The sequence below is a fragment of the Bombyx mandarina genome, chromosome 02, assembly GCF_030267445.1.
Source record: "Bombyx mandarina strain Sakado chromosome 02, ASM3026744v2".
In the NCBI taxonomy this organism is placed as follows: Eukaryota; Metazoa; Arthropoda; class Insecta; order Lepidoptera; family Bombycidae; genus Bombyx; species Bombyx mandarina.
Window position 1 is genome coordinate 4,318,610 of NC_143209.1, and position 16,351 is coordinate 4,334,960.

General features: G+C 43.7%; 1 protein-coding gene across 1 annotated transcript in view; it reads right to left on the reverse strand.

The window, feature by feature from the left end:
* pwn (calcium-binding EGF-like domain-containing protein pawn) overlaps nt 1-16,351 on the reverse strand; it is a 33,391-nt gene that overhangs the window by 9,387 nt on the left and 7,653 nt on the right. Inside the window, exons 2-9 of the mRNA XM_028184061.2 lie at nt 9,070-9,307; nt 2,925-4,490; nt 2,588-2,788; nt 2,165-2,341; nt 1,440-1,629; nt 1,272-1,345; nt 267-382; nt 87-161 (exon numbers count right to left, since the gene is read on the reverse strand). Of these exons, the coding sequence (XP_028039862.2) occupies nt 87-161; nt 267-382; nt 1,272-1,345; nt 1,440-1,629; nt 2,165-2,341; nt 2,588-2,788; nt 2,925-4,490; nt 9,070-9,148 (2,478 nt within the window). The 5' untranslated portion in view covers nt 9,149-9,307. The remainder of the gene's footprint in view (nt 1-86; nt 162-266; nt 383-1,271; nt 1,346-1,439; nt 1,630-2,164; nt 2,342-2,587; nt 2,789-2,924; nt 4,491-9,069; nt 9,308-16,351) is intronic.

Sequence of the window (16,351 nt, forward strand, 5' to 3'; positions counted from 1 at the left end):
ACGCCCTTAGTCTTTTGCGTTGGGACATTCAACTGTCTTCAACACAACCATACAAACCCAGCCAACACAAACAAAACAGTACTAACGGCTCTGAGCGCCTCGTAGCTGAGCTGCTGGTAGAGCTCCGAGTCCTTGTCGGCCAGCTTCGGGTCCCACGTTATCTGGAACACAACAATGTCTTCTATCATTACGGGCGTCTTTGTACCTAAGCTATGTATTGCGCAGCTTTACACTTTCTCATCGCCCTTCCCGCCCGCGGTGCGCACCTTGGTGTCGTACATCCTGTCGATCCTGACGGCGAGCAGCAGGGCCGTGACCCTCCGGCAGGGGTCGCGGTGCACGCGCCTCCCGTAGCCGGCGCGGCACCCGCAGCTAGAGATACCTGCGCACACCGGACCCGTTACCATCCAGCATGAAGCAAGACATATGACAGCACTCGGGGAGGAAATACTGGATGAAGAGTTCGTTCCTTTGAACCTTTGAAAATTTGAACTTAAACTTTGCTACAAGGTGAACATTGCTCCGAGGACAAGGGTCATGGCAGTAACTAGATAAGAATACAAATTCAAATTCATTTATTTCAACTTAAGATGTCAGTATGATACACTTGTTGAATGTCAAAATATAAATAACAATGTTAACTCTACCACCGGTTCAAAAAAGCCACAGTCCTGAGAAGAACCGGCGAAACAAACTCAGCGGGCTTTTTTTTTGGTTTTTTCTCAAATATTTTCTTTTTTTTTTAAATAAATAAAAATGTTCACAGTAAAGGAAAAAACAAGTCAAAAAATACAATTAAAAAATATAATAATAATAATAACGAAAAATGAAAAGGCCAGGAGCGAACGCCTCATTCCCACGTAGTGCCATCTAGTAAATAATCCTTAACTTTATAATATGCCTTGTTGCACAAACGTTCCTTGACAGTTTTCTTAAATCTATGAACAGGTAGTAATTGAATGAACTACATGAGGACTGGGGATGGGGATGTGGTATAACGCGTGGACTCGCCACATTCCTTCAGCGCCGAGCTGGGCGCCTTCTGTCGCTGCACAGCTTGTTGCGAGTCGTTCAATTTGATGTTTTGTCTAAAAATTTAGCTTCAGTATTGCGATCTATACACCGGATCGTACACTGGAGCTATTGCCTTGTTCAGTGTACCAGCCCGTCACAGTTCACAGGTAACACAACTATGAGGGAGCGAGACGGACGATGTTGTTCTGCAACTTGACCCCCCCACACAGGGAGGCTCCACGTTACAGAGGACGTACCTGCCTCGGTCCTGCAGCGTTCGTTCTGGGCGAGGTCGCAGGTCGAGTCGTCGCCCACAATGCACGTGTCGATCCTGGAAGCCATCCATGCATGTGCATATTATTTATGAGCAAAGAATTTTGACACGTGGATATGTTTTCACCCCGATAAATAATGTGATAACCGACCTGACAGTGGGCTGTGGTCTCCTATATCCTTGAGGTCGATGCATCACCGGTCTTCTCACAGGAGGTGGTACGTCATCTGTGGGTATGGCCACTCCCGTGCCCAGTGTTGGAGAGTGTTGGTCGTGTTGAGCATGTTCTACCTTTGGTGTGTCAGGTCCGGGCGGCGGCTGGTGCGGCGCGTGCGGCGGGGCTGGAAGCAAACATGTGCATTGTGCTGTATTGATAGCACTATATTCAACAACAAAAACACTCTCAATTAGAAACATACGCTCAATAGCTATAATATATCTGAAACAATTACCAAAGGCGGTTAAAGCGACGTGATCTCACCGGAGGATATTCTGGTCACATGGATGGTATTTCTAAACGAACAGAATGAATATACTATGAAACAAAACACGATCTGCGTGATCAAATCCGCGTACTCGCCCACTCGCACACATACCAGCTGAAGGTCCGATGCGACGCCTTCAAACAAACCCTCCAGACCCACCCTCCGCCTTCGGCGACAGCGCAGCGAAGCAACGACAATAACGCGTCACCTAAGAACAGGATTGCATGTCTCCCGCACTAGTGGAATCCTTACCTCCTCGTCTGACCAACCCCCACCCCTAGGAAGGTAAGGTCAGCCACTGGCGGATCGGCTATCAAGTATTACCCAACTACGGCATATTATGTCACACCAACTTGTAGAGGAAGAGTAAAGTTTGACTTAGCGAACTTACCAGACATCGGCAGCGTGTGTACCCTGGTGGGCGCCAGGTGCGCGTCCGGGGTAGAGCTGTCGAAGAGGTTAAGGTAGGTCCTCTTCCCGTCGATGGACACGAACCCTTGCGACCCGGAAGCCGACACTATGATGTCTTGTTCGCCGTGCGGTGACAGGTTTACCGTCTCTATGTGGACTGTTAACATTTCATGAGCTCAGAACACAATAAGTGAAATGATGCATTCAGTGCATTCAGCTGCGGCCTTGCTTTTAGTAATGTATATAAGCGGTGGTAAAGCTATCTGTCGTAATTCAGTCAAGAGCTATCAGCTCCAACCCCATCCATAAAATACCATGTTTTAGAACTTTTCTTATGTATCTTATATGACAGAACCATTATTAAAACAATGCGAGCAAATTATAATTAAATACAGTTACTGACCGGAGCCTCCCTTCTCCCCCGGTCCCTGTACTGCAGAGACGGTCACGTCGAAGATCTCCCCGTAGCCGGGCAGGCGAGTGTCGTGCGCCGTGACCACGGGCGCGTCCTGGCGGTGAGGTCGCCCGTGCGGCTTGAACTCCGGGTCGTCCAGGACTATGCCCGGCCGAGGACGGTACGGGTGGTAATGTATATCTCGGGAAGCTGAATATTAAACACAAAACACATTAGGTAAAACTCTCCACTAACTAGTCCCCGCCACATTGCTGCGCGTACCTATTAGAGAAGCTAGTGGAACACTCGGAACAGAAGTAGAGGAAGTATTAATATTTCCACTTACGAGGTATCGGCTGAGAATTGATGGATGAGCTCTCTATACTGGCACTGGAGAGCGGCACGGCGGGCGCGTGCGACGGCAGGCCCTCGGTGGGCGTCGGAGCTATCACCGAGGAACTAGTCACAAAGGGCACCGAAGACTGTATTATTTGATCGAATGCCGTCTCGTTCTTACTCGTTTTGTTTCCTATCTTCTCATCGATTTTGTGTTTTTTATCTTTCTCGATCACAGTAATTTCCTTTTTTTTATCTTTCTCTTGTTTTATCGGTTTCTCTGTTTTAGGCACCTCCGAAGTCGTGGTAGCTTTTTCAGTTGTTGTCGTTCTCTCTGTAGTTGCTTTCTCCGTGGTGGTGGTAGGTTGTTCTGTGGTGGTGATCTGCTCTGTAGTGGTCGGCTTCTCTGTGGTCGTTGTCGTACTAGTCGTCGTGGAAGCTTCTGTCGTTGTCGTTGTCGAAGTGGTCGTGGTGCTCGTGCTGCTAGTAGTTTCGGGAGCATCTGGTTTCGTCTCCTCTTTATAGCTCTCGGTTGTATTAAGATCAGGAAGAGTGAACGTGATCTCATCTTGGCTGATATTGTTCTGTAGTGTCGTATCGTTATCTGGTGTAGTGAGATCTTCTTGAGACAGTTCACCGATGAGGTCCTGTGGTATTTGCACTGGTTTGTAAGCCGGGAGGTTCGGGTTTGGTTTCCTATTGGGCGGACGAGGACGCGGTCTCTGCCACGGCGGCATGGGGCGGCGGATCCCGGGACGATTCATTGGAGGCACAATTTGATCGGGTAAATTGACCCCATGGTGAGGCCGGTCGAAAGGGTATGGAGGCGGAATCTTAGTGGGTGCAAACGGATGCGGGGGAGGCGTGATCATCAATTTGTCAAAGTCCGGGGGCAGGTCCGAGATGCGCGGCGGGCCACGGTTGTTAATCCTCGACGCCATAGGTCTACCGGGACGCCCGTTCAGAAGTTGAGAATTGGCCTGGACGTTCACGTTCCCGTTCAGGAGTTTGACTATACCGGTAATGATGTTCTGGATCTCCGTATTCTGCCTCGCCTCGTCCTTAGGGCTGATGGTCGCGAGGATCGGTTGCACTGCAGTGGGCCGGATCCTGGGTCCCGAGGGCGCCAGTGCACGCGCCTTGGGGACCCGCTGCCCTTCCCCCGGAAACTTGAACTCAAGTCTGTCCCCGAAGCCCTCGGAAGACAAGATTACGTCATCATCGCTGTAGTAATAATCTACAGTCTTGGTCGGATGTATGTCATAATATTTTCTTTTGTTGTGTATTTCTAATTCGTTGTCTATTTCATTGTTGGAGGAGGGAATGCTATCTACATTGATAGACCTCGATTCCCTGCCGACGGGGTCGGCGGAGCGGGCCACGATAATGTGGTCATCTCGTTCACCGTCGACGGCGTGTGGATCAGACGCGGCATCATACTCTTCATACCGGCTGGGTTCTATCGTGAAGGGCACGCGCTCGAGTTGACTGGTCTGCAGCAGCGCGCCCCGCGGGACCTTCTCCGCGGCTTCTGACTTTGGTGACAGCTGTGATACTGTGTACGACTCCTCGTAGCCTGAAAAGTAAAAAGTACAACATGATAATGTATGTATGTACACCTCGAGCTGTGAACACAAGCATTATTTGTTTTAACACAAGTTTTATTCTATTGAAATATTATAATACTACAACTCCGTCCGCGTGGAATAGTTACTTTGGCATAACGTTAAATTTTACCCCCCACTTCATTCACGTAGAAAGAGAAAATATTTTGAAACATTCTTTGTTGGTGCCCCACTTTTATTGGTCTTACCGTGATGTTATATAGCTTATAGCCTTCCTCAATAAATAAGCTATCTAACACTGAAAGAATTTTCATATCGGACTAATAGTTCCTGAGGTTAGCGCGTTCAAACAAACAAACAAACAAACAAACAAACTCTTCAGCTTTATAATATTAGTATAGATTAATAGACATGTCACGTGACGCTGATCATCACTATAAACGTAGCTAAATGATAAGTTAATGAACGTTAACTCATGCAGTATTTCATATGTGGTTGTAAGCGCCGGTTGTGATTGTGAGAGTTAAAACGTACACAAACCCGATGCCAAATTGTTTCTCAGGTTCCTTCTCCGGAACCTAGCATCGGATGGAATAGCTTGGTTGCTCAAAGTTGACAGGGAGAGCCCGTGTAACAGCGTTGTGTTGGATGAAATGGTTTGAGTACGTAATTACTCACAGAACGAACATGAGTGAACACGTGAGACATTACAGAGCCGACTCTTCCTCACTATGAAACTATCATCGTTTATGATTCTCTCTCTCTCTCTTCGGTCGGTCCCTCACTGCTGAGGATCGTGACTCCGTTCGATTCCGTCAACCAACTGTCTCCATCGATCCCGCCCTGCAGCCCGGTGGAGTGCGTCGCTGACAGGTATCCCCAGTTCCTCCACTATTTGGTCCGACCATCGTTTGGGACCTCTACCCCTAGGCCTTTTTCCCTCTATTTTACCGGTCACCACAAGGCGTTCCAAATTGCTGGTGTCCCTGCGTGCAACATGACCAAAATACCGCAATATTCTTTGTAGGCATTCGTTTATGATTAAAAAAGCAAAAATAGATAACAGACTAAAAAACAAAAAAAACACGCTTATGTAGCTGAATTAAAGAGTAGATAATAAATATATAATTATTTTTACCGCCTTTGCAGGCAGTCGTGCATATGGCCCACTTGATGGTAAGCGGTTACCGTCGCTCATGGACGTCTGCAATGTCGGGGGCAGAGCCAAAGCCGCTGCCTACCGTAATACTTCAATAAGTTTATAAAATTATAATAGAGTAAATAAGAAAAAATCATTTTATGGTAAATAAGTACGCGGCGACTTTTAAATAATAATAACAACAAATCACTGGGAATAAATCACGCGCCGTCATCCGGCCTCAATTTAGGATTCCCTGTGCTATGGGTACCAGAGACTGACATATGTACATATACGAGTGATTAAATATAATATACATACATATATAGAATCATACGAATATTTACCAGACGCGGGAACCGAACCCACGCCTCTCGGCACTACAGGCAGGCCCGTTAACTACTGCACCACCGAGTCCCTCGAAAGCTTTAGGTATAATAACTGTACTTTTACAATTCATTATCTTTCTATAAAATACTTATTATTATTATTGATATCTACCATCCCACGCATTTTTATGATAAAATATGAAAAATATACCATGAGCACTCCTCGTATGGGAAGTTGAAATAGCATTCAAATTCCTGTACATAGCATCTTTGTATATTCGAAAACTATGGTATATTGTTCCTAAAGAAGTACATTCAATTTATCTGTTTTCATTATTATTTGTGGCACATTCCTTCCTAACCAGGTGACACTTTACCAAACTTGCATACGTTCCGTCATGACCTATGCAAGTGTAGTGTTCGCTCACGCGGCCCGCATCCACATCAGTTCTTTCCGGGTCATTTGATCCCGTTTCTGCAGGATAGATGTCGGAGTACCGTGGTATGTGAGGACTGTCGATCATCACGAGAACCTCCAATTGGAATCGATACATAAGTCTCTAAAAACAAGGTTAGAACGCCTCTTCGAAAAAGCGGCGCAACCCTGACGACCGGGCAACGCAAAGCCGCTCTCATCCTGAGCATGTCCTATTGAATCCCCCGGAACCCCTCTCGTAGCATTTTTTTTATTATTGAAGTGTTACTGGTGGCCCGGAGGCGTTTCCAGTTTCACCAGGACAGGTGGGCGAGCAAAGGCTCAGCCAGGAGGGGTGGGATTTGCTAACAGCTACTCGAGCGCCTCCGAAGAAGACCTAACAACTCAAAAGCAGCTGCTTCGCGAATGAATCTACTACCGAATCGGAATCGCGACCCGCTGAGAAGATCCGGCGAGAGCTCTCGTTGTCGAACCACATGGTCACCGTTCGCGTCGAATACGACGAAGACTTGGACATGCAACCTAGCCCATAGACACAGCCCACTGAGTTTCTGGGCGGATCCTCTCAGTGGGTCGCGATTCCGGGCTAGTGTTAGTAAGTGTAAGTTCTTGGCTTATATTTTAAGATTCCATCACAAGTCTCCCCAAGGTTCAACGGCCGTACCACGTCAGACGTTGGTATGGAGAACAATGGGCCGACAGTAACGAAGTGACAGGTCGATTCTTACTTTCACTACTGTTCGAGCTATATCTTGCGCGTCGTTATGTCTTGCCTAATTCATTTTCTTCATCTTCGGTTATGCTTTTTACAAACAGAACAAATGTGAGATAAGTATTACGTAGGTATACAGTGACGATATTACATTGTATTATTACAACTTGTTGCATGTATAGGTACGTCTTGGTATCGTTGGGTTGTCGATGGACATTTAGTCCAAGACTCGCACGTGACAATACTATTGTTAGTACGTCAAATTCATAAAGTATATTTCAGTAGATGTGTAAGACACGGTTCCGTGATGTTTATTGAACTATCGACATGATATTATAAGAAATAATACATAGATCTCGCAGAGAGATAAGGCGGAGGCTGCGTGCGTCACTTCAAGGACAGGTCATTCCCCGAGGCCCACCTACGGACTGTGACTGAGGCGTTTTGAGATACTTTGCGATCACATTATGTTCATAAATCGAGAGACGGGGCTCGGTGAGGGTGGCGCCGTGCGGCCTGGTCGCTCGGCTGCGGGTAGATACATACTCGCGCCATGTCTAAGCAGCAGTGCAGTATCTTGTAACATTGTCTGTACAAGTAAAATGACAGAGATCTGCCGTCGGGCACGCTTCCTGCGCAATGAAATCTTTTTTTTTATGATAGATGGATGGACGAGCTCACAACCCACCTGGTGTTAAGTGGTTATTGGAGCCCATAGACAACTAAAACGTAAATGCGCCACCCACCTTGAGATATAAGTTCTAAGATCTCAGTATAGTTACAACGGCTGCCCCACCCTTCAAACCGAAACGCATTACTGCTTCACGGCAGAAATAGGCGGGGCGGTGGTACCTACCCGTGCGGACTCACAAGAGGTCCTACCACCAGTAATTACACAAATTATAATTTTGCGGGTTTGATTTTTATTACACAATGTTATTCCTTCACCGTGCAAGTCGATCGTGAATATTTGTTGAGTACGTATTTCATTTGAAAAATTGCCATTTGCCTGTGGGATTCGAACACCGGTGCATCGCTTCAACACGAATGCACCGGACGTCTTATCCTTTAAGCCACGACAACTTCAATCTTATATAATTGGTCCTGATTGAATAAAAAAAATAGCGATTTCATCTATAAAGTTAAATAAGTTTAAAACCTTGTTCACAGCAGTACCTACTTAATAAATGGCGTTAGTTATTTTTTGGATGACGCTGTGCTCATGACACGTGGTTTAATTTTACAATATTTACACAATTAATCAATTTAAACAATTAATCATATGTACAGGTTCGCATAAAAAAGTCGTGGGGACGCCGTGGCTGTGGGCAACCCCGAAGCCTTTACCTGGTATTGTAGCAAATTCGTCTTCACAGGGTTCATTACCCTTTATGGTAACCATTACCTTAATAATTTTAGATTGAGACGTCACTAATGATGTGACGTGAGGTACATAGCTAATGAAATTTTTAGGCCACATGCCAGGACCCGCGAGGTGATTAATTTTATGTAGGTCTATTAAGGCGAATGGTGATTAGAAATTTATATGTGGCTTTACAGGTTATATAAATCTGACTGGAATGTCTAGACTAGACGTTACATAATGCTTTGGCGACAATTTAGAAACCGATTCTGTTTAAGTAACGGCTAATTGCTATTAATTCAAGTCGAATGTGCATTACATCAATTTTCCTAACGAACACTCTCACTTAAGAATTTGGCCCACTGAGCTTCTCGCCGGATCTTCTCGTGGGTCGCGTTTCCGATCCGATGGTAGATTCCGCGAAGCACTGCTCTTGCTAGGGCCAGTGTTAGCAATACTTCCGGTTTGAGCCCCATGAGCTCACCTGCATGTTAGGGTGAAGCTGAAATAGCCTCTCAAAGCTATCAGCATATGTAGGGAAAAAAGAGAATTTAAACGTTGTCATTAAGTTATTCCGTATAAATTAATATTTACGTAGCGAATTGCACGTACCGTTAACAGCCTGGATGAATATAAGGAGCAGCACCGCGTTGTATTCTCTCGTCCGCCATTTTGTGTTCGCGGCGGCCATCTTGTGTAGGCGGTGTTCTATGCGACGCACTGCACATCCGTCCCGCACTCTCACATTATTCAACACAACTCGATTGTTATTATTATTATTTATTTGTTTGTACTCTTCACATTTGGTAGCTGTGTCCTCTGGATGTGGCTCGATTCCAACTTATTGTACCTGGAAGAAATAAATTATAATTTAATTGGCGTATGCAGTTAGAATTTACTACAAATTTTAATAGAAACATCTACAACTTTATGAAGGCTACGGTTAAGCATCGTTTCCCTTAAAAAAAGGCGACGCGGTGGTGTGGGGTGGGGGGCGGTGCGGGGCGATGGTATAAAGAAGATGAAAGGATCATTTCGGATCATTCATTAGCGTACCCCCCTTTTACCACACGATACAAAACACAGTCAGAGCCAAACGTGTCCAAACTGACTTCGTAAATTCAGAGGTCCCAATTAATCCGTGAGAATATAATTATCAACGAACGGTCCTCTTCTGTATGGAATCAAATGGAAATAGTAATTTGGGAGCCCTGTACCCGAGATGGGAACAGTACTCCACGCGAGGTGGCGCCTATACTTTGTGAAGTACAAGTCAGTACCGCTTCACTCTGTTGAGGACTCCCCACATGTTGCTGAATATCACTCCAGATATCGACTCGAAGAATCTCAATACCGATGTGAGGTTGGGCGGTTACTTGAAATTGTTGCGCCACAATGGAGGAGACATTCTTCGCGGTGAGCGCGCAAACTGTGTTTTCAAAGGGTTGATTATAATTACATAAATTCAATTGACATCCTTCAGCGTCCTCCACTACAGACACAATGCTTGAATATATTTCATTGTCATGTCATTCATATGCAGAATGAAAAGCGTGTTGGAGCCCATGAAACCCTACGTAATGGCAGCGTTAGTGGACATCGTTGGCGGCGTTGGCGCTTGTACAGGCTACTTGCACGATGACGTGTGCCCAGGACGCGTGGTAGCTTAGTGGCAGGAATTAGCAGCCGGCACCACGAACCCGTGCGGACTCGCCACTCGCCTCACGTCAATGCTTTGATATTATAAGTCAAATATACAGCTCAATAGATCATAAAAGTTTAATTCTAAGAAAATGATTTACTCAAAGACAGTCTGTATTGAACCATCACTGTTAACCACTCAATAATAAGTGGGTACAGTCCCTCACGTGTGGGCTGGGAACACGTACCAGCGTTGGCTATTGTATAATATGTATTATGATAATTCTGACATACATTGTCTTAGCACTACTGTTATAATGTGCTATGTAGACAATAGGTTACTAATAGCAGTGCCAGTGGTGGTAGCGGTGACACACACGTACACACAGACAGGCAGGTGTCGCCTGCATACAGAATATACGACGTGTACCTTAGTAGATCGAGTACGTACGTGTGTGGAATGAAATTGTGTTCAAATCAAATTTCATAATTGAATATTTCATAATTCAATCATATTCAAAATTTCCATTTTTTTTTAATGCTAAAGTGAAATTTAAGGTAAACCCTGTATCAATAGTAAATGATCAGGCACGTAATGGCCATAAAATCAGATCTAACTTTACAAAAATTGCTATTGCACGGATCTGTGTGAAGTTAAATTGTTTGTTTCGCTAAATTATTTAAGAAATGTTTTATTTAATGTGGTCGCATAGATACAATAATACATTCACAAATGAATACCTTAGACACAATGGCAACACTAAATGTCCTAGAGTGAACGTGGTAAGACGTTGTCTCGTCCGGGCTCACGGCGCGTCCTCTGTGTGCTTAGGCCGGTTACAGTGCTCCACCGACCGTCTGTGCGTATGTCAGTCGCGCTTGTCGTTTATATGAAAATTCATAAATCATTACAGTGCTGGACTGATCGTACGCACGCGTATATTGCTACGCACTGCGTACGAGGACCGTCGGTCTAGCGCGTCCGCATGCGTGCCGTCGGTCAACCGACGCGCTATGGAAACAAATGAACGCATTCAGTGCGGCACCGATAGGTGGACCGACCGTACGGATGTGGGTATCATCATCAAAAAAAGCGATTTCGTATTGAACGTGGCCAAATATATCGACACCGAGCGCCTAATCACGGAAGTTCGTGAACCGCTCTGGGACAAAGGCCACGTGTTATATAAAGATCGTGATGGCAAGTTAAAGGCCTGGCAAGAAGTATGTGCTGATAATTCATCAAAACTTGATAGACATTCTGAAATAATTAAAAAAACTTGAATGTTCCTTAAACGTTTTCGAAAATAATAAGCAGCAATTAAGCTATTTGCAAACGCTTCCCTTTTGCGTACCGACTATACCAATTCGGTCAGATTGTTGGTCAGGAGAGCACTGAATGAAGCAAACTGACGATCGGTTAATGCGTACCGTCAGGACGGAACGTACGCACAGACGGTCGGTGGAGCACTGTAACCGGCCTTAGTGTGAGTTTGTTAACGTTCTCGATAGCGTAAAAGTTAAATAAAATTTGTATACAGTTGGTACAGCGCCCCTAGCGGCAAACGTAGGCAAACGATCCCATTCCATACAAATATGAGCTAACTTTTACGTTATCGAGAACGTTAATAAACTCGCACTCAGCACACTGATTACAGTGGCGTCGACACGTTTTGCTTCAAATTGTATACCACGCATCGAGCAGACGGTGGACTCCGTTAGAACTCCCTTTTCACTGGTGGTAGATCCTCTTGTGAGTCCGCGCGGATAGGTACCACCGCCCTGCCTATTTCTGCCGTGAAGCAGTAATGCGTTTCGGTTTAAAGGGCGGGGCAGCCGTTGTAACTGTACTTGAGACCTTAGAACTTATGTCTCAAGATGGGTGGCCCATTTACGTTGTAGATGTCTATGGGCTCCAGTAACCACTTAACACCAGGTCGGCTGTGAGCTCGTCCACCACAATCAATATGTTGTATACAGTTAGGCAGCTGTCCGGGAGCTCCTTGCTCAGGAATGCGAGACGTTCTGTTTGCTAATGCGGAAAAACTGGGTCAGCGTGCGGCCGCCGCTGCGACGCGCGACGTACCCACGCCAACATCCGCTGTGTGTAAGTAAGATATCTGCGTGAGTTGCTTTACATTCAGCGGTTGTGGGTGAAGTTGACGTACCGGCTCAACTGGTACATTTGTCAAAGTGATGACCAATGACAGTCCGACAGAAACTGACGGGGACAAGGAAACAACGGTGTATAACATTACGAACTTATAGATTCTTTTCAATAGAACTCATAGAAGCATAGATTGTAGCCACTTACTTCAGAAAATCAACTTTAGCGTTCCATGCCACTGTCCACGGCATCCTATCACTGAAATTTTCCGTATTCCCTCGAGTAGAACAAACCTCCTTAGATATTCCCCTTTATCAAAGATTTGTATTAAAAAAAAAAAAAATTGTAGTGAATATAACCAAATATGTGCATTAATTGACGGCATCGACATTTTTAACGACACGTGTCCTGGTCACAAAAATAAACCAGTATCCAAGTTCCTTTGTTTATAATTGATGAGAGAATGTTAACTAGTTAACTCTTGTTTTCATGTTATTTTCAAATATACTTTTTTTGTCGCACTGTTAACATTTAAATTTAGCCTATGTTTCCGCTGTTAGTAAAATTGCTGTAACATGTCGTAGTGTGTATAAGAGATTGCTGAACGTGCATGTAACTGGCTTACATACCAGTACTTAATTTTATACATGTTAGTTTTAAGCTTGAATGTTTTGTGTGTATTGCTGTTGGTGTGTCTAAATAATTAAATAAACTCTATTAGGACAAGTGACACGGCTGGCTTTCAAGCACATTGCAAATTCAACTTGCACACCACAGACCGACCTTTCGAAATACCCAATTTCCCAATTGACAAGAGGTCTGAATGCGGATCCGTAATTAAGAACGCGCTGAGTCAGCAGGATGTGGTGTTGTCGCGGTGCAGTGACGCGACTGTTGCGCAACTGTCTTCTTGGGACTACCATTGTTGGGGCTTCACTCTTTCGTAACCCAACTAACTGTTACGATATGTTTTGGGTTCCGTCGAACAAAATCAAAAAGTTTTTTATTGAATGAGGCGTTCATGGAGCTTTTGAACACATACAACATTTGACATTAAATTTTACAATTCAGAAGAATCGGTAAGAACTTACGAACGTAGAAGCGTAAGAATAATAAGAAGTAAAAGAAGAGGTAAGAACTCTAGGTTTGCGTTACTTAAAAATATTGTTATTTATTATTAACTAGCTGACCCGGCAGACTTCGTAGTGCCTCAATCGATAAATAAAAGACCTAAACTTTTGTATAAAATAAACTTAAAACAAACAAAAGGAATCCGTCCGACGGGGGACACATCAAAGGAAAAACGAAATTGTTATTTTTACTTAATTCCGAACATTTTCATATTTATCTACCTTTTAAACCTTCGCTGGACTTCCACAGATAATTCAAGACCAAAATTACCCAAAAAGATCCAGCCGCTCTCGAGTTTTAGCGAGACTAACGAACAGCAATTCATTTTTATATATAGAGATAGAAGATAGATTAAATCAGCCCATATAACAAGGATGCCTTGAACTAGCTGAGTCCTTCCTGCCGTGTGAGGCACAGTCTCGTCAGTCGCCGAGCACACACACACACACACACACACACCTTCGCTATTGCAGAACAGAACAGTTACAATCCGCTGCAGGGAGAGGGACAGGTTTAATAAGTTTACTTTTGTTTTTGAAATTTATAGAGTGTATGTCACTTCTTGACAGTTTTATGATATGACTAGCTTTTGCTCGCGACTCCGTCCGCGTAGAATAGTTACATTGGCATAACGCTAAATTTTACCCGCGACTTCATTTACGTAGAAAGTGAAAATATTTTTGAATTGAACGGAGGCTAGTTCTTGTGAATTGGCGGTAGTTCTTTTGACGTTCAACAAGTATGTACCTTCATTTATGTTGAATAAAAATTTTTTGATTTGATTTGATTTGATTTGAATTATAGAATGTTAAGGAGCTCAGAACTTTTAAAGGGTCACAATTTTGTCATACATTATTTTAGCGAAACTTTAACCGTTTCCGCAGCGCACGCAGCGGAAGCTCTCAAAAGGGGAAAAATCCCAAATTTGAAACATTCTTTATTGGTGCTCCGCTTGTATTGATCTTAGCGTGATGTTATATAGCCTATAGCCTTCCTCAATAAATGGGCTATCTAACACTGAAAGTATTTTTCAAATCGGACCAGTAGTTCCTGAGATTAGCGCGTTCAAAGAAACAAACAAACTCTTCAGCTTTATAATGTTAAGTATAGATACACGATGTTATCAAAAATATAATATTGCGACGTGTGTCTTTCAAAAGTAAAAATTTTTTAAGTTGGTGAACCGAATTTCGGTACTTAAAGATCTGGAACAGCTCATTTTTTTTTTTTTTTTATTGCTTAGATGAGTGGACGAGCTCACAGCCCACCTGATGTTAAGTGGTTATTGGAGCCCATAGACATCTACAACGTAAATGCGCCACCCACCTTGAGATATAAGTTCTAAGGTCTCAATTATAGTTACAACGGCTGCCCCACCCTTCAAACCGAAACGCATTACTGCTTCACGGCAGAAATAGGCAGGGTGGTGGTACCTACCCGCGCGGACTCACAAGAGGTCCTACCACCAGTAATTACGCAAATTATAATTTTGCGGGTTTCATTTTTATTACACGATGTTATTCCTTCAGCGTGGAAGTCAATCGTGAACATTTGTTGAGTACGTATTTCATTAGAAAAATTGGTACCCCCCTGAGATTCGAACACCGGTGCATCGCTCAACACGAATGCACCGGACGTCTTATCCGTTAGGCCACGACGACTTGCCTCATTTTCGCCACACAAACAGACTATCAATATCTGCAGCTCCATCTCACAACCAAATACAGTAGAAGTAGTTGAAATGACTAAGCAGTTTCCACATACCTAATATTTCTAATTACGTAAGCCACCGATCCAAGCCTCCGCAAGAACCCATGTAAATGATCACTCCATCAAAATGCTTAACCCAAAGAGATCCCTGAGCTATCCTTACCTTATTATGTAGTGAAATAAATGGCTCTACATTTGTTAATTACTACCAATAGTCTTAAATTTCTAAAATTATATATTTATCTATTTCGAAAATGAGGATAGTAACATCAGCTAACAGTTATTTTTTTCTTTTCACTTGTATACAGAATCTTGCATATAAAATAAAATAATAAGCCCATAATGGAGGCTTGAAAGCCCTCCTGAAGTTCTGAGCACCGCGCACCGCGCACCGCTTACATCCACTGTTTGTCCTGTGTTCAATGAATATGATCCCTAAACGCAGAACCCAAACCAAAGAGCGACGTCGTTATAATATTGTTTTTAATGAATTATTAGAGACTAGATTTTTGCCCGCGACTTCTTCCGCGTGGAATAGTTACTTTGGCGTAACGCTAAATTTTACCCCCCACTTCATTTACGTAGAAAGTGAAAATATTTTTGAATTATAGAATATTAAGGAGCTATTTAAGCCCCTATTTTGAAACATATTTTATTGGAACATATTAAACAAACCTTCCTCAATAAATGCGCTATCTAGCACTGAAAGAAATTTTCGAATCGGACCAGTAGTTCCCGAGATTAGTGTGCTTAAACAAACAAACTCTTTAGATTTATAATATTATTAGTACTAGACGATGACCGAGCTTTGCCAGGTTTTTTTTTTTTTTTTGATAACGCCATCTTGTTCTGTCTATAAAGCGGTTAGTTGCCCTCAATTAAGAAAAATAGTATTATTATTCGCCAATAGATGTCGAGAAGAGTCATAAAGTTGATTATCGATAAAGTTGCTAATTGAAAACACGAATAAAACAACACTGTCTGAAAATAAATCGTAGCTACATCGATTTATCGCTCCCGAAATCCCCTGTATACTAAATTTTATGAAAATCGTTGGAGCCGTTATATACAAGAATGGCTCATTGAAAGGCATAAGATAGTACAGAGCATAGATGAGCAGTGTAAGCGTGCGACCTCTTCGTGTCGTTGCTGGGATACATTGAAACAGAAACGATCATTCGTTGCATTGCTGACATTATGCTGACGTCGCGTCGCTCGTGGACAACGGCAATGTCAGGAGTACTTCAAGCCGCTGCCTACAGCTCAGTGCTCTCATATGATAGCGCTCGGGAAACATTGCGAAGG